The 26,887-nt window shown below is 36.1% G+C and overlaps 1 protein-coding gene across 1 annotated transcript; it reads left to right on the forward strand.

The window, feature by feature from the left end:
• The first annotated feature begins 292 nt into the window (after positions 1–292).
• On the forward strand, positions 293–25,350 carry LOC149065613 (uncharacterized). Its single transcript, XM_089253751.1, has 4 exons — positions 293–488; positions 10,344–10,448; positions 18,760–18,837; positions 25,285–25,350. The coding sequence occupies exons 1-2, from the start codon at positions 403–405 to the stop codon at positions 10,441–10,443; spliced, it is 186 nt and encodes a 61-aa protein (XP_089109877.1). The 5' UTR covers positions 293–402; the 3' UTR covers positions 10,444–10,448; positions 18,760–18,837; positions 25,285–25,350.
• The last annotated feature ends 1,537 nt before the right edge of the window (positions 25,351–26,887 follow it).

Genomic DNA, 26,887 nt, shown 5'->3' on the forward strand with positions numbered 1-26,887 from the left:
TATTTATTCCACTATAACATTCTGGATGGGTTTTTTTTATCGAATTTTTGTTCAATTTTATTTTGAAATTTAACGCTTAATTACTGAACTGAATTAGATCTATTTTGTTTTTCGATTCTTAAAGGCTTTACAAATCTGTCGAAGATTAAAGAGGAGGAATAAGTGCCGAAACACTTGTGTTATTTTATATCGTTTGTCTGTTAATTTTTGTTATTTATTTGCGAAAATGAGCACTTCAGAACACAACAGCCAAAGTCAAGTGAAGACTTGACTTGACTTGAAAATTATTCAGGGCCTTATGCATCCATGGCCATACCCTGGATCAAGTGAAAACGATTTTACGAACCGGCTTTCCGCTATTTCGATTTCGTAGTCACAGCCGAGCTGCCGTCTGAAAATAACATGGTTGGTATTAGTCGTCGAAGTGATCCTCCTCGGAGTGGTATCATTGAGTTTATTGGTAGCTGCTACCAAGATCAATTCAAATGGTAAGGATTGAATCTTAGCTTCATTATTCAACTTTTACTTGTTATGGTGTATGTCTACTTCACTATAAAAGTTCTACAAAAGTTCATTTATAAACACTTGAGAAACGCAACCAATAAGTGCATCGGTTACATTCGAGCTAATGTAACCAATAGTTTCGGTGGTTTTTTTCTTTCAAGTTTTGTAAAAGAAAAACTTTTATTGTCTAATCCTGGCCTTAAGTAAGTTTTCAATAACCCTTAACTTCAGTGCTAAAAGTGGACTTGTGTTTAGTGGTGATGAAAATTGAGTTACATCCCTTTTATTAACCTAGAAAAGTTTCGTTAGGGGCTAACAATATAATAAACTCAGATTTGTTGTTCCCAAACTCGTATAATTTGCTTTATTTGAAATTCTTTTCTACGTGATGCTGGATGATGTAGGATGTTTATAATCGAGAACTTCCAATTTTTGCTGGTCGCTTGTGGTAATTGGTGTTGATATATCGCACACTCTTATGCACTGGAAATTTTGATTGTGAAAACTAATATTCAGCATCTGCTGAAAAGGAAGAGATCCCAAGATTGAGTGCTCAAAGAACAAGCAATGGTTTTTAAGAACGTTAATTCGAACAATAGTGTGAGAGGTTAGGGATTAGTTTTAGTTGTAGGGAGTGAACGGAATAAGTCAGCAGTGAGACTTGTTTTAAGTTTGTAATAAAGTTTTGTTTTCTTATTATGTAAGACCCGAAAATAGACTGCTTTTAGTAGTGGCCATAACTGGACTATGCAATGCACAGTTTTTCCAATGGAATCATGGATAATATGTTATCTCAGCTTTTTTTTTAGTTCTTTTCAAGTTTACAACAGTCATGAGATGAATAATTGCTTTCATGCTGGGCCAGTGTCACGAGGAGGAAATAGTTCCAGACTATATTTCAGTAGTCTCTTCATAGCCAAAGGAGATCAATGACTTTGCTCCTGGATGCTAGTGACATTGATTTGCCATGATGACATCATTGATGCATCGTTATTGCGAGCCGCCTATATATAAGGAAGATCTTTATCCATCAAACATACGCTTCAGTCTGCCTTCCACTCAATATACCATGGCCCTTGGTGCTCATAAAGAAATGTCTTTAACCTTTCTGTTTTTAATGTTCTGCATCATGTAACAAAATGTTGAATGAATTAATCTTTTAACTAATGCATTTCTGCCTCTTAAAATATAGGACAAGGTTTTTATTCACTTTTCGCTGCTTTAAAAACTTATATTGTTCTGTTTGCAGAAGCGGAAGATTCATTGACTTTTTATAAGTAATTTTTTACATAAAGACCACAGGGATGCCACTGTATTCTAATTTAACTGGGTCCCGCGACCCAGGTTATTGGTAAAATCTAGGTCCTTTTTGAGTGAAAGTGGGTCTCTCTCGAAAAAAATTATCTTGAAACAAAGTATGGTCCCCATCATTCACTGGTATCTCTGAATTTTTTCCAGCATGGCCCATGTCTTTAAACCAACTGCTTATATCTCTTTGTTTCACCAGAGATACGGGCCATGTTCTGGGTAGGAGGAGGTATCTATGAATCAAATTCATTTCTAAAAATATGTCCTATCCAAAGGTTCATTGAAAAAAAAAAATTTACCAGCTTATAACTATGTAGGTTCTTTTACGTTCGTTGTTTACTAAAAGGAAAAGCTTGCAAAGAAGCCCATTAATACTGAGAATTTAACACGTGGGATTTATCATATGCATTAAATCTAAAACAAATATACAGTCAATCCCGCCTATAACATTCCCATTTAGAACATTTTCCCACTTAGTACAACTTATTTTCATAATCTCAACTCTAAGTAATTCTCATTAAGATTTCTCGTTCAAAACGTTTTCCTACTTACAATGTTTTTTATGACGGTTTTTTGAAAAACGTTATCAGCAGGATCCACTGTAATTAAAAGTTAGGCACACACATTTATATATTTACTAATAAATCAAACTGTAAATTCCTTTTTGATTAATTTTGCATTTTGTTGAAAAAACCTGAGCTCTTTCAATAATATCTTCTGATTGAATTCAAAGCAAATGAGATTCTGACACATCTTCTGATTCCCTATTAAATAATATAAATCCTTGCGAAGCGATTTCCTGGTAGAATGATTTTTTCCCTCCTTGATGATCCATTACTCTGATCTGTCATCATTTAACTGCCACATATTTTCCCACCTGAATGTGGGAAGCTGTGTCAGATTCGTGTTAGTGAAACTTAACAGTGTGCTTGTATGTGCCCAGTGTTTGGCGTGTTTTGTGTTCAGTAGGTGGTGCCATCTAACCAAGGCTGCAACTAGATACTTTCTCAAATAGGGGCAAGCGTGCATTTTGACTTCTTGTAATGTAGAAGCAGTTAGAAAGGGTGAATCACACCCCTCTAGTCCAGAGCCTGGGGCACCAGACCCACCTGCTTCTCCCTAGTTGTGGCCCTGCATCTATCCTCCAAATCGGTAATACATGGATTTGAAATTTAATGTACACAAATTGTTGTAGGTCTGTGATAGTTGTGTGAGCTAGAGCTTTTTTTCAAAGGAATAGCCAACTCAAAATTGAAACCTTAGAAAATCATATTTTTAGCCGATTACCACTGCGCAATCACGGGTTCCAAACCCAGATTTTCACCAAAGGCGAAATTGGAAGGGGGTATGATGGCCTGTACTGCCGAAGGAGATATAAAAATATATTTTTTTATATTAATTTTTTTTATTTTTTCAATATTTTAATTTTCTACATTCTCATACCAGGGGTCTGTCCAGACTTTTTGCACAGGGTCCTGTTTTTGTGAAGATGTACCTTATTTTTGTGAAAATGTTCAAAATAGCAGTGAAAGTAATACTAATTAAACAGCAACCTCATTTTCCTATTTATTACTTTATACAAAAAAAAAAATCTGTGTGTCGCAGTCTTTGCATTACTTTATTTTACGTTAATTTGAAATCAAATTGAGTTTCAAGTTAAAAAGTGAGAATTGCTAAATCTTCAGAAAAATATAAAAACGTACCAACAATCATATCCTTATACGTCTATTTCCAGTTGATTTGGAAATATCAATGATTGAAAGGCATTCAATATCTGTAAGCTTGTCTGGTCCATTGAGTATGATCCGAAGATGTCTGTCAAGAGTGGTTAGTGACAATTTTGATCTTAAATCGGTGCACACAAGGTTCAGTTGAGAAAAAAGTCTCTCGACAGATGCTGTTGATGAAGGTATGATAGTGCATAATGATAATAACCTCATTAAATTAGGATAAGCAGTCCAGATGTTTGCAGAAGATTATGCTCCAGAATTGTCAAAACATCGTTTGTAGAAATTTTTCTCTTGAGTTTTTTTGGCCTCACATTTCTTGTCTTCTCTGAGAAATGCACTTGCTTCATTATTCTTTTGTGTCTCAAAATACAATTTTGCAAGAGATATCTCTTTATCGAACCCATTCTTTTCCATCATACCTTCAGATGCATTAAGTATGGGTTCCGATATTTTCATAGTCCCCTGAAATTCATTTCGCTGCTCTCCACCATAAAATGACAATATATCCAGGCATTCTTCAGGAGTCTCCACTGTCTTTAAATCTAAATTCATTGTGTGAAATATATCAAAGGCATTTAATATTTTGTTTTTCACACCAAATGCAGCCGACATTTCTTCCTGAAAATCACATAAAATTGTGAACAAAGTTTTCTTTAAATTCCTGGATTATGCTGTCTGCACTCATTCCATAATTTTTCTTGCTTCGTTTTTTCCTATTAAGTTCAGTGCATTCTTGGTTGAAACACAACAGATCTTTACACTGCTTGAAGTGTTCCCCTGTATGTAAATCATTTGCAAGCACTTCAATTTCCTGACAAACAACTAGAACCTTTGCATTAATAGAGCTAAACATGATTGTAGAGCCCTGAAGCCACAAGCTAAATCTGTTTATGACTTTGAGGAAGTCAGCCAAGAACAGAATGCATAGGAGAACATCTGTATTCAGAAGTTGCTCTCTGATCCCCTTCAATTCAGGCTCCTGAGTCTTTGAGAAAAGATTATTGAGCGTTTCAATCAACTGCTGGAACCTATCAATCACTCGTTGGCATGCAAGTCCATGAGATAACCACCGCGTAACCAAAACACTCAACATTTTCAAAACATCTACACCATACACATTTTGCTGAATATCTAAAACCACTTGCTGTTTCTTTGAGCTGTAGTGAAAAAGCTTCCATAAGCTTATGAGAATGGCATCCACAGCCTGTAGAATGGGATATTTTTTTATCAAATGTACAAAAACTAAAGCTAGTCGATGATTTCTGCAGTTGACATAAATAGAATGAGGTGTCAAGTGCCGTATACGTCTTTGTACACCTGATATTTCTCCACTCATTACATTAGTTCCATCCAAAGCTAAAAACAGCAAGTTAGTGATTGGAATCGCTTTTGCTATCAACAACTTCTCAATGGCAGATGTAACAGATTCTGCATATGCCGCAGGTTCACAAGACTGAGGAACTCTTCTCTGAGCGGACTTCCAGCTATCTTGTAACTCACTATTAAACCCAACTGTGTTCTTTGTGCTTCGTCAGTTGCCTCATCAGCTATCAATGTAAAGTAAGTGGCTACTTGCAAAGCCGTCAAAGTTTTCCTCTCTAAATACAAAGATATTGCCTCTGTAAGATTGTCTACTGACACATTTGATAGATAGGTGGCATTCTTGCCGCATGTAGCAAGATAGCATTCTATTTCTTTGTCACCAAGATCCTCACCAATGAACTTAACTACAGAAGAAAAATTATCGGAGTCTGCCCATTCTTTTTTTTTTATCATGAAGTACAAAATCTTTATATATTTTGTTAAAACTTTCACATTCTTTTCCTTAGTCTTCTGCACAGCAATTTCAGTTTTTTCTGTAAACAAATACAAGGGATTTTTGGATGCAGTTTCTGATGCACTCACAGCTTGTTTGTGTTTCTGGCTATATATATGCTTGTTGACACATCGTGTTGGGTGATCACCAAATTGCACTCCTTGGTCAATCCAGGGTCCCTTATCAAAAAATATAGAACATATTTTGCAAAGAAAGCCAGATGCAGAAATGCTGTAACATAGCCAACTGTGAAGCTTCTCAAAACGTGCGATGTTCAACAAATTCGGCACTTTTGGTCCCATTTTTCTAGTTTATGTAGATGAAATTTTCTTAAAATCCGGCTCTACGGACGAATTCATAGCATCTTTCAACGCTTTCGATAAATCAGCAATGTTTTCCACCGCTTTCGACGAATCAGTAATGTCTTTCGAAGAAACAGAATTGTCTTCCGCCGCTTCCAACGAATCGGCAGTGTCTTTCGGCGCTTCTGATAAATCGGTAATGTCTTTCGGCGCCTCCGATAAATCGGTAATGTATCGCGCCGTTTCCAAGGTTTCAACAGCGTGGTTCGAAACCGATGAAGGAAGCAATGTTTCAGTAATTTTTTCCGGGTTAGCACAATTGGAATTATCTGTATCTGACGTCTTTTTGGTGACGTTTTCAGATCCTCGTTTAAAAAACAACGTTATGGAGCTGCATCCCCAAACATCAGTTGGCTGTATTTTTTTAATGTAGTAATCACTATTCCTTGAATTTCCACCTGTTGGTGGTCGACCACGCTTCATATTAAATTTTTAAAAATGAAAGCGCAATACAGGAAAAAAAAATGTGCACAAAAAAATCCAATTCTACAATAAGCATCAACTACGTCAATTTTATGACTAACAAGAGGTTGTGATTCAAAGACCATTTAAGGAGAAGTGCGGGGCTAAAGCGTTTGTATAATGGCATAGGTTGTGCGATAAAATCTTGGACGCGGTCAATCCATGGTCAACCAGCGGGATGTCCTAACAGGAAGCCTAGAAACAAGGAAAGCCCTCTCAAGGTCACGTTCTTTCTCGGGTCACCTTTTCAAGGTCATGGTTTCCGGTATCCAACCACCAACTTCTATAGATAAGATTACTCGTCTATGGGGGAGGGGGTGATGGTGTTGGGCCAACAATGCATGCTTAAAAAAAAGATTAATGGCGACTAGGGTCATAACTGATAAGAATTTTGTCGCACAGCAGTCTCAAAAGTTTGTTTTTTAACGACGTAATTTTCATGAAGGATTCGTTTTCCGGAATTTTGTGATGGATCCGTTTATTATCCTCCAAATTTTTTTAAACATCCTTTTTTTAGCCCCGGAATTTTGTGAAGGGTCCGTTTTCCGGACCCAAATTCCGGCTGGACAGACCCCTGTATACTATCTGTTAATTAAATATTCTTTTTTGAGTTAGTGATCCACAATTTCTGTGGAAGAAATCCTTGTGCCCCCTCCAAAAGCCAATTCTGTGTACACACCCGTGATTTTCGCAATGTGAAACGGCGAAGATAGCAGCTAGATGACAAAACTGGATATTCAAGGTAGAGTTTACAGATTCTGTTTTTTGTTTCCAATGATCTTGAATTTTTTTTACAATTCGAACAACTGTTCCAATCCTTTACGATTTTTTTTTAAAAAAACACATTTGCAACCTTGTAAGAACAATGTGAATTTACGCCTTATAGATGCTGTCTTTGAATGTCAGCAGATAGCGGTGAAACTACCGTAATTTCCGGTATGTAACCAGAGGGGGAGAGAAAATCTGCAGGGGAATAGAAACTCTGAAATTTGAAAATTCAGTATACAGCCCCTCATTCAGGGATGCAACCAGATATGTCATCTTATTCTTCAACAACCCGTGTGTTCATCAATACTGTACAGTAAAATGCTTCATTTTACTTCAAAGTAGTATAACTACTTTTTCAAGGTCGTGTGATCATGATAGACAGTAGAAAGAAGAAAAAAGAAGGGGAAAATTTTTTTTTGGAGAGGTTTTTTCTCGTGTGCACCCTGGGGACACATGAACCAAATTTTTATGCAGCCTTTTCCGAAATTCAGAGTATTTGACATGCTAGCGGCATCTCTGAAGACCATGTGGGGGAACTATGTGTAGAAAAGTATACCTCTACAGCTGATAATCATTCAGGAAATAATGCAATTCAAATGCTTCAGCAGATCGAAAGCTGGTGCTTTGTGGAGTGAGGGTAAAAAAAAGAGTTGTAGTGAAGCTTTGGAGGGAGACAGGGTTTGGTGTCCCATGTGCTAGACTAAAGGGACACAGAATTCATTCTTTAACTGCTCTTTTTATCCAGCATAGGAGAAGTGGGGGTTTGCCCTTCCTCGGACACCAAATCGCATGCTTTTTCCAGCTTGCAAAGTATTTAGTTGTGGTCCTGGAGGGGAGGGGGGGGGGTCAGAGTAGGCCAAAGAAAAATTTTGGCAGAAAGTAAGATGGCCATATGTCTTGTTTTGTCAAGTGGGACATGAAAACTGGACAACTGTTTTTCTTTGCATATTTAACTGATTATAACTAATTTCAAAATTTTGAATTTTCATTTTTCCTCCCATATCATTCCAAAACAAGCTTTTTCTTTTCGACTAAAATCTTTAGCAGAAATTTTGGGGAATAGAACTGTTTAATGTGTGTTACGAATTACGATACATTTTATAATGTATGACACATTCTACACATCTCTTGCTTTTACCACAGTAAATTTCTAGTCAGCTGAGGGCTCATCGCAGCACAGTGTTAAACATTCTGCTTTGGGGGGTGTACGCAAAATTTTCTCAAGGTGAGGGGTGATTTTTTTTTTCCTGTAAAATAAACACTATAATATAGCTGCCAAGTCTCCCGAATTTTAGCTTCATCTCAACCTCCCGAAAAGTTCTTAAATTTCCCAAATTTTTAAAAAAATCACAAAATCTCTAAAAATTCCCTACTTCATTTAAGAATCCTCACTTCTTAAAATAATCCCTAAGGAATTTCTTGTGGGGCAAAAAGTCTTGCCTCGGTTTTTTCCCCCTTTCAAAGTGACGTCACACGTTGTAAATGGGGAAATTCCCTTTTTAAGAAAGTTTTACTAACCCTCTGATGGTAACAAGAAAAGTTGTTTGTCTTATCATGCAGGGAAATAGCTTAGCAGCCAATAGTCCTGGATAATAATTGGAGATTATAGTGACACGCATGTGGTCAAAATTTCCTCTTTTGTTACGCACGTGCGATAACAAAACATAAATACTGATAAGCAAAAAAAAATATTTCATCAATTTTCAAGATACTTATTCCCAGATGAATTTCCTTTCATCAAATGTTTTTCTGAAAAAGGCTGACTTTTTGTTTTTGTACAAGTTGTGTTACGGACATAGTCATCGGTCATCAGACTGACATCACCCATGTTGAATCAAAAAACAAGCGTCACAAAAAATTTTGTTTTCTTCAAAAATTGACGCTTTTTCCCTTCATTTTCCGATGATTTTGAGGTCATTCGTGCAGAATATTTGTTCATAGCGTTTCTGATTGAACACAATATTTATTGTTTTAGGTAACCATTTTGAAGTTTTAGCATCCAATTTCACTTGTTTTTTGTGTAGGGATTTTATTCCCTATGCTTCAACTTTGTGTGGAAAATCCCTATTTTATTTGTAAAAATCCCTTTTGTACTTATTGGGGAGTGGTTTTAGCATGAAATACTGGTCCGCACAAAAATCTCCCTAATTTTCATTTGCAAAAGTTGGCAGCTATGCTATAATCTTGGCTGAAGTAGGGTTAGACCCCTTTTGCATACGCCAGTGGGAACCAATATAGCAAACATAGATTGTATTTGGAAGAGTTGATTAACTTTGCCCAAGAATATTAAGAAGTCTCCAATAAATAAGGCAAATACACTAAAAATCATTTTTCCTGTATTTGCCGCATTCGTTGGTGACTTCTTAATATGGATTGTATTTACCATTTGCGATAACTACACACGATTCAGCCAAAGGAAGTAAAATGATATCAAAAAATATTCTACGTTTTTATTGTTACTTACTGCACATCAATTTCAAGTCTGAAAAGCAAGTATCCCGTTAAATATAAGATTTTTTTTTTGAATCACTTTTCAATTTAATGAAATTTCTGGTTCGTTTATTTCCCAAGGGGAAAAATCATTTTTTGATTTCAAAAACTACACTTGAATTTCTGAAAAGTATCAACAATGGTATTGTTTTAAATATTTTGTTACATGCAGAGAATAATTTTTCTTGATGAGCTTGGCGAGAATCGTCCATACGTTACCAATCCTGCGCATTGATGTATTGGTTAAGAGGCTTCCTTGCCATAGAAAAGAGTGATGCAATTCTTTTTTTCATAGCTTTCTCCCTTCACTGCAAACTTAACCACGAACAGACTATAGATAAGGGAAAAAACTGTCACTGTTTTTGATGTAAGCATTGTCACATTCCTCCTCCTATCGAAAGTATTAATAATCTTTGTTTCTCATGCACTCACTATCAATTGTAGTCTTTGCCCATTTCAGTTCTTATAAGAAATCGTGACATTTTGAACAGACTATTGAACCCTTCTACCATCATCAGATCCCTTACTCTATTTATTGTATATTTAAATCTGGTGTGGGGGGTGTCATAATTTGCAAATTTTGATGAATATTTTTACACTAACAGTTGTATTTAATGGAAGTACATGAAATCAAAATCAGAAAGAAAATATGCACCAGAGAAGAAAGTCAGCACTTGGGGAATTTCAAACTTTTTTAAATGCTTGTAGATGGCGGGAAGCCAAGGATACTGGAACTCCATCAACAACAAATTATTTATTAAACTTTAGCATTATCAGAAAGTTCGCGGAAGTAGCATTTTGTAATTTTAGTCTATTCATTGTATATTTAAATACAAATATTTAAAACAAATGAAATATAATTAATAAAAAATAATAAATAATATTTGCTGTTCTTAACTTTAGGGATTTGATTAAGAGTTGGACAATGTTTGGTGTAGGCATACTCATTGCAAAGGAGTTATCGGGAATAGATCTCTCATCTCCTCCTTCACCAACACCATAGTTCCGGTAAGTTCATTGTTTTAATTTGAATTATTTGTTTTGAATAAGAGTTGTTTTTTTAAATTTTGTAACAGGTTGCCACAAATTCAGTAGACTAAAATTACAAATGGGCATTGTGAACATATCACTTAAAATTTGGTTTTTATATGACTGGTGGTGGGATGTACAAAACAAATATTTGACTTATTATTCCGAGTGTAATGTTTATCAGTATTAGTTAATGAAACAGTCTATTTATTTATAACTATATTTGATACAAAATCTATCATTTTTCTCGTAACATTCTATTCAAATTTTCTTTATTAACTTGCTGTAGTTTTTTTTAGCAGAGTGCTTTATTGTTTGCTCAACATCATTAGGAAAACTATCATAAATTTTCAAGTGTTCTGGGAGTGTCTATGACATAGTGCCAAAAGTACTTGTTCCTCTGTAATCAACCAAGATGTTCTTGCACAAATGTTAATTGAAAACTACTCTTATGTTCATCTCGGAACATATTAAGCTTTCTGGGTATTAGTTGCAAATATTAAGTTTTAGTGATCAGTTTTTATCTGTACTAACTGGACAGTCAGAGAATACCTGTTGAATTTTGATCAGGATTTGTCTGCTGGTACTTATACAGTGAAACCTCCAAACAATAGCCACCAACAGGACTGGGAAAATATGGCTGTTATTGGGAGGTTCAGTTAAGAATTGATTACCTGTTCAATTATATATACATTACAATTCACATATTAATTAAAAGAAACATTTTGCTAATGCATTAGGTCTATAAAATTTATTTTGCATTGAAGATATGAACATAAAAAAATCAATTTTTAAATATATCAGTAATGAATGTAAGGGGACAGTTGGTCCCCTCTCGATAGGAGGGTCTAAGGTAGAGCAATGTAGGCATGTGTAGTGCTTTCAATGACTTTTTCGCATCTGTTTTTAATAAACAAAATGATATTTCAATGCATGGGGCAATAAAATCCTCAACAATGTTTAAGTGGAAGATGTGTGTCCTAAATCTTCTAAAAAATATACGTGCATGCAAAGCACCAGAACCCAGATATCTGTCCTTGGGGAATGTGCTAATGTGCTATTTTCATGTTGGGCCAGTCGCACGGATTTGCAGGAGTAGTGTTGCTGAGGGTATTGTCCCAAGAGATTGGAAATTTACTAATGTGTTTCCGATATTTAAAAAGGATAGTAGAGAAGCTGTGTCCAATTATCGTCCAGTGACTTTGACGAGCTCCCTCTTGAAAATTTTGGAAATTATAATCAAAAGACAGTTGGTGAAGTGGATTGACGAGAATAATGTATTGTCGGATAATCATCATGGGTTCAGGAAGGGGAAGTCATGTGACTAACCTCCTTTGCTTCTATGATCACGTGACTAAGGCTTTGGGTAAGGCCAAAAAGGTAGATGTTGACACATGATGTTTACCTTGATTTCCAGAAAGTATTTGATCAGCCCCAACATGGGAAACTCTTGAAGCATTTTTTTACACGAGATTGGGATCGGGGGCAACTTGCTGAATTGGATAGAATCATGGTTAAGAGATAGGTAAATGGGGAATTCTCTGATTGGACAGGCATCGCAACTTGAGTTCCTCAAGGAAGTGTCCTTGGCCCCTGTGCTTTTTCACTTTTTATCAATAAACTCAATCAGGGTATCGATGGGATTGATCGCAAATTCGCATTCGCAGATGACGTGAAGCTAATGGGGGATTGTCGGGAATCAAAGTGATAGAGAGTTGCTCCAGACCAACTTAAACAGGATTAGAACATGAGCAAATAAATGGAGCATAACGCTTAGCTTTGACAAGTCCATGGTCGCTTATTTTGGTTTGAACAACCCAGATTTCTCTTACGAGTTGAATAGTGTCACTATCCCAAATGTAACTAGGGTCACCAATTTTGGGAATTTTCATTGACAAGCTGCTTAAGTTTTCTGAACACTGTTCAGCAGTGGTCAAAAATTGAATAGAATGCTCGGTTTCATTTTCAAAAAAGTCTCTTCGCATTCTCCTAAAGTCCTTCTGCTTTTCAAAGGCTTAGTTTGTCTTGGACTGGAGTATTCTGTAAGGTTTTGGAGGTCATATCTACAGAGAGACATAGACTTGGTTGATGGGCGTGTAGAAAAGAGCTATGTGTGTCCTTAGAGAAACAATGTCACTCTCCGCTGGTCATAAGCCCTCTTGCGGGACTGCGCATGGAGGCTGTCCATGCACAGTCCCGTTCAACATTCATACATATGCTCTAAGCTCTAAGGAATGAAAATATCTGTCCTCTGTAGTTCAATGATTAAAACACTCGCCCGGACAGTGAGATTGGTGGTTCGATTCCCCCACAGAGGAATGTGAATTTTCCTTTCCGAACTACATCTTGATCTCCGCTTGGTTACCCAGGCTTTTGTACTTTGTATGTGTTCCCTTGTTGGTATGGGGCTTGAGTTATAAAGAGAGACTTCATTTTTTGAACATGTTTACATTGGATGAACGTTGGTGTCAGGGAGATATGATCAAAGTGTTCAAAATTTTCAACAGTATGGATAGGATGGGCCAGGTCTAGGTAAATTTGTCGCGCTCAACTTGTCATGGGACAATTCGTCGCAGCGTCGATTCGTCGTGCTACAAACTCATCGCGGTACAAATTTGTCGCACGCTCATTTCGTCGCAGTACAAATTTGTCGCAAGCTCATTTCGTCGCGGTACAAATTTTTTGCATACTCATTTCTTCGCTGTATCGTCAATTCGTCGCGACAAATTTGAATTGCTTTAAAATTCATATGTTTGTTGTGATCTTATAAATAGGGTAGGTGCTTTAGGCGTAAAAAATGGAACTAATTTTTTTTCTCATTTATTGGAAATGTTCCCCCTTCCCATCTGTTTTAATTTTTAACAAATGAAGGAAAGTATTCATTGAAGGACATTGAAACGTACACCAAGATAATAAATTGTGATCCAATAAACGTTTAAAATTTAATTTCCATCGCATAGGTCGCGCTTCCGCTTTCTGTAGGGATTTCCATTTCTTGCAGTGAGGGGCGTTGGGGGTGCACATCGAGATAATAAATTGCGATCAATGTGGCCCTCCCAGCATTATTTCCGTAATTCACTATTAAATGTATCCATGCGGAGAATATATCTTTAAGGAGTTTTTTTATGACAATGTATGTAAGTTTTATGTGTAACAGCTGCGAAAAGTCTTATTTTAAAATTATTTTTTTGCAATGCAATGTACATTTCAAATCACTTTATATTATCACACCGAAATAATATTCAAACACTCCGACCATAGGCACCAGAACTGGGGGCTGATGCCATTTGAGGCCCCCCCCCCCAACTCCAATAACTCATGAATATACAATTCAATGCACCATTTCGCCTCCTGAGTACGGGTTTGAGTCCCGGGAATGAATGGCGGAATGAATAAACGGAATGAATGGCGATTTTTAGCCCCCCCCCCCACCACCTCAATGTTTCTTTCATGTCGGCACCTATGACTGGCCAAGGATGCCGGAAGTGTTTGGAACTAGTGGGTTCTTGTCTTGATCTTGAAGTAGGAAATTTTGATTTCTGAATCATTTCTCTGGATGCTCATACCCATTCCATAAAGTACCCTGGGCACCAACAGCATCTCTGTCTCTGACACCACTGCAAATGCCAGTCGATTTTTGATTTTTTTTTCAACTCTAAAGTAACAACTCTCGAGTAAAAAGAATGAAATCAGACTTTTAATTAGCCCATTGCATGTAACTTCATGTACATGACACTCATACGGCTCCAGTCAACAATAAGTAAAAATTTCTTCTTACAATACAAATGAATTAACACTAACAGACAATGTAAGATTATATTCAGTGGTATATTTTCTGGGTGGGGAGGAGTATGCGGGCTTTACCCCAAGATGACAAGTTCAAGTGAAAGGGCGTGACCAAAATTAAGTAATTGGTGATCAAGAACATGAATTAGAAAGGAAGAAGGGAGGCAAGGTTTGAATAGCCCACAGGTGGGAAAGCTATAAATCCGCCTCTGATTACAGCCTACATTTATTAGGATAATTTTAATTTTAAAAACAATTCGTATCGTACATATAAACACTCCATAATATCTAAACCTTTATTTTCAGTGCTTTTGAGTAACATTTTATTTAAACATTTATCTAACGTGAATATCGCAATAAAAAACCTGATTAATAGAATAACTAGTGATTGCTATATTTTAAACTATCATAATTATTTTCTTTTTTTAACGATACGTAGGAAAAGATTTCAATTTATTGCAATTTAAATTGAATTCAAACAATTTAATTTAAAAAGTACTACATTATTTTTTGTCATCCGTATAATCTGTATCTCTATTTTATGATACAACAAAAACTCAAATGAAGAAAATTAATAATAGACTAATTCATTGAATTGCATTAAAAGTTTTCCTAATTTCGGAACATGAATTATGGGGGAAAAACTTTTAAACACACACGCAAACCAACATATAATTTCCACGTTCGGTTTTGCAATATTCCATGTTTTTGCCAACAGAAATATGTAGACCAAGCACACCAACCTTGTACCAAAAGCTTAGACGCAAATAAAAATTATTTGAAAATATTCAAACAGTCCAGCCAAAGATATGCGACTGATTATAAACATAAGATTAATGGTTATATTATATCTATGCGACTGACCCATACTCTTATATGTGATTATATTATTCTTATTGGTGATTACATGGTCTTTGTCGGTGCTCATCCTGTGGGCAATATGAAAACTTCATCGAATCGTCATTCATAAGCACTGTACATTTCTACCCTTGATCTGCGCTCCACTGCCTTCGCTGTGAGAAATAGAAATCCCAACAAAAGCGGGAAGTGCGGTTTATACGGTGAAAATTAAATATTAATTTAATTGAATTATTAATTAATTAAATATTACAGGTTCTTATGGAAGTACTGTAATGGTAAATGTTGATGACTCTCGAAGGAGGGATGGGGAGAAACTCTCGAGCCCATGGGGCAGATAGAAATTTACCGTTAAAGATAGGCTCACTGTAATTAGGGGAATATCATACAAACCGAAATTTTTCTACATAATATTGAAATTTTATCACAGCAAAAATCAATTATTTAACATTTCAAATTTTTATAACTGAATTTTCAAATATAATTAAACTTTTATATGCAGTTAAATTTTTAAATGTAATTGATATTTTAATTTTAATTTCGATAGCCTCTCCGCATTGACAAAAAATAATTATTTTCAGTTAACTGCGTGTACACTTTAGTTCATGTTTTTATTTCACGTGTAAGACAAAAACCTACATACAAGCTCGCGTGGAAGATGTACAGTGAAGAATCAACGGTTTGACGAATTGATTCTGCGCTGTAATATATAAATTGACGTCAAGACGAATAGACACGGCGGCAAACTTGTACAGCTACGAATTGGAGCTGCGACAAACTTGTACCGCGACAAATTGGCGCTGCGACGAATTTGTACCGCGACGAGTTGAGCGTGACAAATTGACCGGCTATGGGATGGGCCATAAGTAATTAATACATCGTCAACCAACTGCTTTTACAAGGTGGCACCAGTATCGATTGGTAAGGGACAATTCTAGATTATGGTTTCGCAAGGAATTTTTCTGGAATAGGGTTGTGTGTTAATATACGGAATAGCTTACCCCTGAGTAGTAAATTCTAACACAATTGACATGTTTAAAAAGCAATACGATAAACATGTTGGGGTAAATCGAGAAGCTATCCATACTTAAAATAAGATACCCATAAATATTTTATCATGTACATAGTTTTTAATTTTTATAATTGCATTTTTAATTGGGTTGTATTTTAGAAATATGACATCCATATTTGTTATGGGCATCTTTTTCCTCAACCACTTCGTTCAGCATTTGGCCTGTTGTGGCCTTGTATTTGTATAATATGTGTGATTGGGAATTTTTTCAATTGTTTAAACTGGGTCAGCGAGACCCAGTTTTTATTTTAACAAGCAGCTCTCAAGTTCAGATGCTTTTGTTTTTTAATTGAAGCTAAACAATTTAAAAGGATTGCACTAAATAAACTAAGCTATTCTTCAAAACCTTTTGTTGATCTGTATACTCCTTTTTATCCAAACCAGAATGTTTTGCATTATTCTGCAATGGCTGATTGGAAATTTTCTGCAATAAAAATTCCCATAATAGTGTTTTCTGCATTTCTCTTGAAATTCTTTCAGATTTTTCTGCAGTAGCACTGATTTTCTGTGATGCACGTCACAGATTTTGGCATACTTTGCTTTTTTTGGGCATTGACGTCAGTAGGTTTCAGCTAATTTTCATGCACCAATGCCATTACTATTCTTGATAATTTTAGCTTTAAAACCTAAAAGTTCTTATTTTTGAACTCATCGGAATGAGTAGACGAAACAAGAAGATAAAAAATTCAGCTAATTTAGACAAGGTAATTTAATGAGCAGAAACAAATAGAACTGTACTGAACTACTGACTTATGGGGGGAAAACTACTAATTATTTTTGTAGGGTTGAAAAGGGGAAGGAATAAAATGAGAAAAACCTTTTGGGCTGTTTTTCTTAGGATATGCATCATTTTTCTTTTGTTAACCTCAATGCTAATCTCATGGGATGTATTTGATTTAATGGAAATGTGCCCGTTGTTCAGAGGTGTCCATTATAGGAGATTTCACTATTATCCTTGATGAAGAGCCCTGATTGATCGTAACTGTTGTGTATGAACCACAATTTTAAATCATTCCAGCATATTCTTTGAACAAATAAAATAAAATTGGATACAAAAAAGACTATTTTACAAACTTTTCTTCAACAAAATTTTTACCAGAACTTTTATATTTTTTAAAATTTTCTTACATTGAAAAATACTACTATGTATCAAATTTTGAATAGAATGAAGTGACCTCGGGTGTTTTTTTTTTTTGGAGACTTGAATTTTGAAAAATGATATAATCATCTATCACTTGCATTAAAATCATTTCTATTTGATACCCCAGTTTTAGATTTTATACTTGTGTATAAGCCGATCTCTCCACTTCAGGACCACTTTCAATTCATTGCGGTTTTTGCAATGAATTGAAAACCGTGTGTAAGCTGACCCCCAAAAATCAGCACATTTTTAGAGGGGAGAAAAATTTGTATATTTTCATGCAATATTTCATGCATAATTTCTAATTTATTTCTTCTGATTCTCCAAGCTATATCAAAAGCAAAGTCATCATACGGGGTGTGGCATCTTTGTTCTCATCTTCAACTGTGCTGTCATCACCGTCGTGTCACTTTCATAGTGGATGTCGTCTTCAGTTGATGATTTCAGTGGAAACAGGATTTCACTCCTGGTATACTTACTGGCACACTAGGCCAATGTTGGGTTTCTTTAAGGCACTGCTTTTTTGTTTATTTTTGGAACTTGTATCAATTCAGTCCATAAACTCCTTAAATAATTTTTAAAGACTTGATGCTAACATCTAAAGGCTGTAAAGTTGACGTTTGTGCATTAGCTCAACAGCATTTCCAATTTTTTGCTTTGGTTTTAAGCAGGTGCAGATCCAGGGTAATGTGTTGGAAGGGACAATCCATTATATAGGTTCATTGGATCGATCCATATTTTATGTTGGACCAATTTTTCCCATGGTATTTGTGACTCTTGGGAGGAGCAGTCGCCCATCACCCTCTCTGTATCTGCACCTGGCTTTAGCATCGTATCTGTGGGGTTGGAACATAGCTATAAAAATTACTCGACTGACTAATGACTCCATCTAAAGTAGTCCAATGACATTGCAGATCCTCAAGCTGGCCATGTAGCTATATAATTTGGTAAAAGGGGGGGGGGTCATATTTTCTCCTCGAAAACTGAGTCATGTACGAGTCAACCCTCCTAAATTAAGGAGTAAATTTTTCAACTAAAAAACTTGGCTTATACACGAGTATATACTGTAATTTTTGTCTCAATGTCTCACTATAATGTATTTAATTTTCTATGTACAAATTCATATTGGTGGGCTGTTCAAGACTGCAACACCTCAAAATACCCTGTTTTGAGATATGTTTTAAAGATTCACTTCATATGGAACTCAATGGGAGTTGGCTCACATGACTCAAAAATACAATTTTTAGAGTTGTTGCTATTTTGAACCAGCCCGTTGATATGAATTTGCTTTGTGAAGAAGGATCAAACTGTATCAAGCAATTAAAAATTGTGTATGAAGTCATTGTTTATCATTCACAAATTTTAAAAAAATAAATAAATTCTGTCTTATTTTACATGTTAACTTCATTTTCATTTGAATTTTTTTTTATCAGTATGTCAGTCACGTGTGTATCGCAGCATATGAAATTTTACCATTTGACGAGAGCGATGATTTCATCATTTCAATTCTGGTGAGCCTATGAATAATTTTCAAATTTATAATATTGTACCACATTCTAAAATTACTGCAACATACAAGGTTTTTTTTTTCTGATATCACTTTATCTGCTTGTTTTTGTGTTATTCTAACTGAATCTGAGGATTTCGGTTTCCTTGTATTTAGTATTATTCACTTCCTAATGTATGAACTTTAAAGCCCCCAAAGCAGAATGTTTTGACTTGTTCTGCAATGAACCCTTGGCCGACGTGGGAATTTTTACTGCTGAAAATTTACAAGTAGTGTTTTCTGCATTTTTCCTCAAAATTTTTGGAGATTGTTCTGCAATGTACGTTGCAAATTTCAGCATATTCTGCTTTGGGGTTTGAAGCTACAAACAAAAAATGTTTGGGAGTTCTAGAGAACCTTGATTTGTCTTTGAAATATTTGAGGGAAATGGTTAAATTTATTAACTGATGAGGTTATTTACCTGATAACACATTCTGAAACTCCAGTGCCACATTCAAATGTATTAGGTATTATAAGGATGGAATTGTTTATGGGAATCTCTAACATATCAGAATAAAAAAACAGCTAGTATAATTGTGAATTGTACTTGGTTAAATTCACATGATAGCAGTGCGTTTCGGTCTAAAATTGGGAAAACACAGAGAAAATCAATTTTAGTCTGGGTAGCCTAGTTGAAGTTTTGTTGCAGTGAGCAGGACACCAAATATGTATTCAGATACCACAAGACATAACTTACCCATTAAAGTGATAGAAATATAAAAAATAAACGTTCTCAACAGACATTAGCAATAGTTTGTTTTGAGAAGTCAGTGTGATAACATGGTAAATTATTTTTGTCACTAGAAATCATGAATGCAAGTATTTTCTTCAGAAATCTGTTTTAATACTTAGTATCACCTAGTCAAGCCATACAAAATCACCTTGTGGACACAGCTGTTTGCCATTCCTGATTTTATATATATACACACTGCTGGCCACCCAAATTGCAACACCAAGAAAGACAAGACATATCGCAACAATATTTATTTTGTAGATAACATGTTGACCAAGCATCAAATGATTAAATTTATAGACTTCTGTGAAGTGTCGTTCCTGCCAAAATCAGTAGCCAGAGTAGCCGCCATTGTTGGAGATCACCGCTGCCACACGCCTCGGCATTGATTCAAAGAGACTTTGGATGTGTTCTTGGGGTACAGCAGACCAAGCAGCTGGGAATGTAATCTGGGTCAATCGTTGAGCAACCATGGACCACACGTTTTCTATCGGCGAAAGATCTGGAGAGCGAGCTGGCCAGGGAAGCAATTCAATCTGGCGATTGACGAAGAACCTTTGGACAATGCGTGCCACGTGTGGTCGCGCATTATCCTGTTGAAATATGGCTGTGGGCAAGTCCTGAAGGTAAGGAAGGACAACTGGCTCCAACACCTCGGAGATGTAGCACTGGCTTTTTAAAGTACCGGCAATGCGTACTAGAGGAGTGCGAAAACGATATCCAATACTGCCCTATACCATAATACCTGGTGCAGGACCAGTGTGGCGGTGCATAACGCAGCTGTTCAGCATCCTCTCTCCACGATGTCTCCAGACTCGAATCCGACCATCGTGGTGTTGCAGACAGAAGCGTGACTCGTCAGTAAAGACAATTTCATTCCATTGTGCCGTCCACATCCTTCTTTCATCGCACCATTGGCGGCGGAGACGTCTGTGGCTCTGCGTCAAGGGTAGACGAAGCAATGGACATCTTGTGGACAGACCACTCTGCTGTAAACGGCGTCGAATGGTACGCGCAGACACTGGATGATGCGGTACAGACTGAATGTGCTGTGCTATGGTTCGTGATGTGGCTGAGCGATCCGTCACTGCCATATGCACAATACGCCTGTCATCACGTGAAGTGGCGCACTGAGGTGGATGCGATCGAACACGTCGGTCCGTCGTACCCTCCTGCATCCAACGATCACATATCCGCATTACAGTTGTTTGGTTTCGTCCAACACAACTATTGATTTCCCTGAAAGATAATCCACAATCTCGGTAGGCCACTATCCTTCCTCTGTCGAACTCGGATACTTGATCAAAAGATGATCGCTGTTTTCTACGAGGCATAATTGATCATTTTTTTGAAAAAACCACAAGAAAAACACAATTGCCGTACTTCAAATCGTCGAAATCTCCAAGCCTTAAATAGTGCTTTGAAGTGGCGCCACAGGCGCGCGTGATGTGCGTCTGCGCTGAAATTCTAATCATTTGCATATCTCACCTCCGCTAATGCATGTTGTAAATTTCATATTATTTGCATGCTTCCTTCAGGGTGTTGCACTTACGGTGGCCAGCAGTGTATATGTGTGTGTCTAACTTCTGTTATTTTTTCAACTCTAGTCCAAGATTTTTAATGAGCATTTCCATCTATCGGATCCTTCATAGTTTCTTTTAGGTAGTAAATACATACTGGAAATCACCTTTGTATATTATTTCCGCTGAAGCCATAAATTCTAGGGCCAATTTAAGAAAATGAACATTTAACAAGCTGATGACCACTTTAAACAAATAACTTCATTGTTCATTCTATTCTTGTTTTTGGGGATTTTGGAAGCATATTGATCCCTAAAGAAACAGATTTTGATCATTAAAAGATGACCCTGTCTCTTGAAACTTTTCTCCATTTGGGCTTTGTTTCCAGAGTTATTTTTGGCTGGCTACTCCTGAGTGTGGTACAGTGGTAAGATGCTCATCTTCCACCATGAAGGTTATCGTCAAGGTCCATGGGTTCCAATCTGGAGGGAGAACATTGAAAACAAGTTCTTTACCTATAGCCTGGTGCATCTACCTATAGATGGTGCCTTCATTTCCCACTCAACTCCACTGGTTGAAAATTGCATATGACTGGAGTTGGTGTGCGGTAGAGTAGAGTTATCCTTGGGGATTTGGGAAACTCATTGACAGTGTTTGAAAGGGTATAGGTATATTAAAAAATATATATGTACAGAGTAGCAGCAGTAGTTCCATTTCTAGTTGAATTTTCTTTGGTAGTGGCGTCTTGTTAGCTGGCTGTCACTAATCCACCATCCATCTAGAATGTTAAGAAAACAAAAGGCCTTTTCTCTAGAAAATAAGTTCTGGAAAAAATTCCCTAAAAATTCTGAATTATTGACAAAATCAGAACTTGTAAAAAAATCAAGCATCCCTCTGTTAACCCTTTGAAGGGTAGACATTTATTTAAAACCCATATAAAAGCATGTGAACGACTGGGACACCACCATTCTTCAAAGGGTTAACTGTGAAAATGGTTGTACTGCAGAAAAATAAAACACAGAGGAAAAGCTGTTATTGGTAGATATATATAAGTTTTGTCTAGTGTAATATTAAAATTTGCATTTTCTTTTCTCTTAAAAAGTGCTTTAAGCTTGAGTATTCTGATGGTAATGGTGGTATCCCAATTACGATTTTTTTAAGACAATTTAATAATACTGTTATCCCTTGTTACAATGTGGATTGGTATGTGTGTTTACGTTGATCATTTTTGTTGCACCACTGTCATTTTCTGCATACGAGGGCTAATTAGACCGGGACCTACAATTTATTGCCGATTCCGAACGGCAGGCTTGTTTTTTTATAATCATCGAGAGGTTGGTGCACTAACCCCTCGATGGGGGACTCCCTGCGGTAGCAATTTTTTGCTGCGGTTAAGTCGACGTTTTTTGTTGTACCCCTGTGTCAGGAAAGTTTTCTGATAAGGACGAACCGGGTATCGAACTCGCAACACTTCTAAACATCCTTTGGTACTTTAGGCGAGTATTTATTGACCGGGCTACCGCGCCCGTGTGTTTACGTATTTCACATCTTAAACCCTCTCAGTGGCAATGATGAGATATCTCATCTAACTTGATGCCTTATACTGTAGTTCTGCAATTATGTGATATCTCACTTCCTTGAAAACCCTCCTATTTCAGCAATGCAGAGTTCAGATGCTCTGTAAAGCAGGCTTTTCACGAACATGTTTTCAATCTTCCCCAACGTGTCAGATCAACTGTGAGTGGCAGTTGGCTTTTGTTTAAAGTTTGATAACAGAAAGAGACGGGCTTTTTCCCTTTCCTTTGTGTTAGTATAAGAACATGCATACAGTGTAAACCACTGGTTCCCAAATTTTTTGGTTCATCTCCCCCACCTTCAAAAATGTTTTCCTCATTTCCTCCAACCTATATTTAAACCCAAACCTTCTACTGCCACCTGGACCTTTCCATCACCCACTTTGGGAAACACTGGTGCAGGGTTAGCAAGTTTTTGCCCCAGTAGAAAAAGCCATGGTAAAAACTGCCACGATAAAAAAAAATTTTGCCACTGGCAAAAATTCATAGAATTAAAAAAATTAGACTTATCTGTTTTGAATTCTATAAATAAATAATTCTTTACTAAAATAAATAATTTATTAAAATAGTCTTTTTTACTTATGAATTTTTTTATAACAAATCTGGATGATGCATATTTTATTTGGATGTTTTCATATTTTTGGTTGCTGAATATTAATTTTTGTATCATGTAATTTTATAAGTTTCACATGTTTTTTAAATTTTTATATTGAAAAAAATAGTTCGTAATTGTAAACTAAGCTCGGTGGTGTAAGCAAAAGAAAGCCAGTTTATATCTCTTCCTAAGTTTTAATCATTATTTTCAATTGGGGAAGAGCACTATTACCTGCATAAAATTTAAAAAAATATATTTTTCTTGAAAAAAGGTGGCATATTTTGCAGAGGGGGTGTAGTGATTTCCACTGTGGAACATGCAGATTGGTTACATTTTTAAAACTGCTTAAAGGATTAATTAGAACCTAGATAATGCCATTTGCAGTATGTGATTTCTTTGTCTCCAGATATGCATGCACAATATAACAGGTTACTGTAGAATTTTTTAAATTCAATTTCACTTTTTGTTAGAAAAGCATCTGAATATACATCATTAGAAAATGCAATAAAATTCTGTAATAGTGGCTTGCATCAGTGGCGTCGGAGCCGGGGGTGCTGTGGGTGCTCGAGCACCCACGGAAGTTTGTAGAAAGGGTCCGAGCACCCACAGATTTGATTCAAAAATCGAAATTCCCTACATGACTCTCAAGACAGGCACCCACAGGTTCGAAACACTTCCGACGCCCATGGCTTGGATAGTAGAGTTATCCGTATATTTCAAACAAAGGTTTAATATATACAGTAGTCCCGAAAGTCAGAGTCCTGAAAGTTCAAAGTTTTTGGACAATTTTCAAAAAACAAATTTTTCTAAGATTTTAGTCCATCCAAGGCATGTCCATTTAGGCAGCCCCCCTAAACACGATCACAGTTCAAATCAATTTTGTCAACTTTGGAAAAAAAATTTGAACCTGACATCCTATATCAAACTAGCAGTAATATCTGGCACATGGGCGGAGATACTGAGGGGGGGGGGGCAATGCTCTTCAGAGTCAATGGTAGAGTCGACTGATCTAATGTATATATGAGTTGACATCATCGTGCTCCCCCCAGACTTCCAAGTCTATCTCCGCCTATGATCTGGCACTGCCTGGGTTTTCGTCATATTTTTTCGGAGAATTAAAAAAAGTGACAAACCATTGTTTGGGAACCAAAGTAACCAATTAGGTATTCCAAAGGTGTTTGTTGCTGGACATTCTATTGACCCTATTGGGCATTTGCTCAACTCTGACTAACTTTTAAAATAGCCTATTTAAGTTGAGGCCTACTTGGTACATATATAAAATTTGGCAAAGATTGGTATGAAATTGTAGATTTTTAATAGATAGCATACACACACACACACCAACACAGAAAATATATTTTATATATGTCAAGTTTTTCATTTTACAGTGCTATCTGTGAGTGAAATTTGGACGGTTTTTTTATCAAAAAGAACTCTTGGCCTCAATGCTATGATAAGTTACCTTAGTGCAGAGCCGCCTTAAGTGCATCATGGGTCCGCAGGCCAAGTGATCTTTTTGAGATCCTACCTGGCAAATTTACTTACTCCCGAAAATTTCAACTAAATCTCATTTTTGTGAGGCCCTGGGTGCACCTATGCTTTAAGATGGCCCTGTCTTAGTGTAAACCACACCTTTTTATGTCAATGGTTGATTTGTTATTACTATAATTTGATATTTATTCTTTGAAAATAGTTTTTGCATGATGTCATGTAGTATTCCATAGGATAATAGAATTCAAAGAAATCCTTGAACAAAAGAAGTTTTTAAAAAACAGAATTCTGTAGTTTTTCCATGATTCCCATAGTTCTGTATTTTATATCAGAAATCCATGGAAACTATGGAAATTCCATAGTAGTTGGCAAGTATGCTCAACTGTATGTAGGACTTACTACTTTCCTCATATGATGTATCATTATGATTGTCTGAATGTCATAAATGGGAGTTCGCTGTACAATGCTCTTACTAATGTTTGTTTTTCTTCTTCCCCAGGTGTTTGTTGTACTCATCAAGAAATATGTATTTATAGAATAATATGAAATAAAATGTTTTCTTATAGTTTTGTCTTGTAGATTGGTCTCCTTTAATATTTGCAAATGTTTTTTTTTTTTGAGAAATTTTAATATTTTGATAATAGTATAATAGTTGAAAATTTATGAATATTTTTGCACTTGATTATTTACATATTTTTAGTGACAACCCTTCAATGTTCAGATCGGCCAAAGATGTTCTGATTAAGGGTTATGTTTACAGGCTCTTGTGAAAAAAACTGAATCTGGCTTCTAGTCCACAAGTTATCAAACCCATTTGCTCACCAATAAGGTGTTAAGTGAGATGACTCGCTCTGATGGGTATTTTGTATTTCACAATGAGATTCTCATTTCTTCTTTTATCCTGTGTATATAGTATGGCAAGTGTAAGATAACAGGTGAGGTGGCATGCCACACACACCCCCCCCCCCCATTGCTTTTAAAATTTACCTCCATCCTAATATACATACATTCATCCATCTTAACGCAACTTCAACTCCCAACTCGTCTGTAATCACCACAAAATTTGTAAATTGCGACAATACCCAATTGTCCGGGGAAAATATTTTGTATGCTTTTTTGACACAAAATAAAGTGTTCCAAACTCTGCCACAAGGCTGGGCTGGAAGAGATCTAGGCAACGGGATAGCTCCAGTGGCATAGTCCTGGCATTCATTCATTCGGACTCTTGAGAAAGTCAGGAAAAAGTTCTCATTTGTCACGGTCAGTAAAGAGTAATCTACATATTTCAAAGCTATCAACATTTAGATGAGTCCTTCTCTTTGATCTCTACTGGATACTAGAGGTAAATTAGTAACAAGTCTGCATTTCATATGGTGAGAAGTGTTTAAAAAAAAGTTTTTATTTTGTCAGGTCTACTTTCTATTATAAAAAGTATTCATAAATACTGAATTTTGTCACTTGAGTAATTTCTAAAATTCAAACATTTATATGAAGATTTATACACAACATCGGTATAACTTGTGGTTTTTCACATAAGTTTGCTAAGTATATTTTATCTTTTGAAAGAGAAAATTTATGTACTCCAAAGGCAAAATAATATCTTAGTTATTTATAAAGTTATATACAGAAGCCAAAATTTCTCATTCTTACCACATTTTCTAACCTTTGGCTGCATTCTAATGCTCTATCTTTAGCAAATTCATGAATAAGGATTGCATCACACATCTAATGTAAATGTAGTGGTGTATTATCTCTCAGGGTTTCTTTTTCCCTTCACAAAGAAGCAGCAACAGTAGTGACACCATCATGCTAGGGACAGGTTGTCCTATAATCCAATAAAGACACCAGCTGTACCTAAAGAACAAAGGCTAGTGTACTAGTAGTTACATTACCTCACATACATTTTAATTTTCTTTCCCATAAGAAGTAGCATATCTCACACTGTATATCACCCATCCTTAATATTCAACAGTTTTTTTTTTATACTTTCATGGTTAAGCCCAGTTAATCAAGGTTCTACTGTATTGTAGTAACAGATTTATGAAAAATAATCAGCTATATATAGGGTGATTATAATTTAAGTTTTGATTCCAAAACTATAC

This window comes from Pholcus phalangioides, unplaced genomic scaffold (genome assembly GCF_987345545.1).
Source record: "Pholcus phalangioides strain wild (caught in Gottingen) unplaced genomic scaffold, Ppha-v1.0 ptg000039l_1, whole genome shotgun sequence".
NCBI lineage: Eukaryota > Metazoa > Arthropoda > Arachnida > Araneae > Pholcidae > Pholcus > Pholcus phalangioides.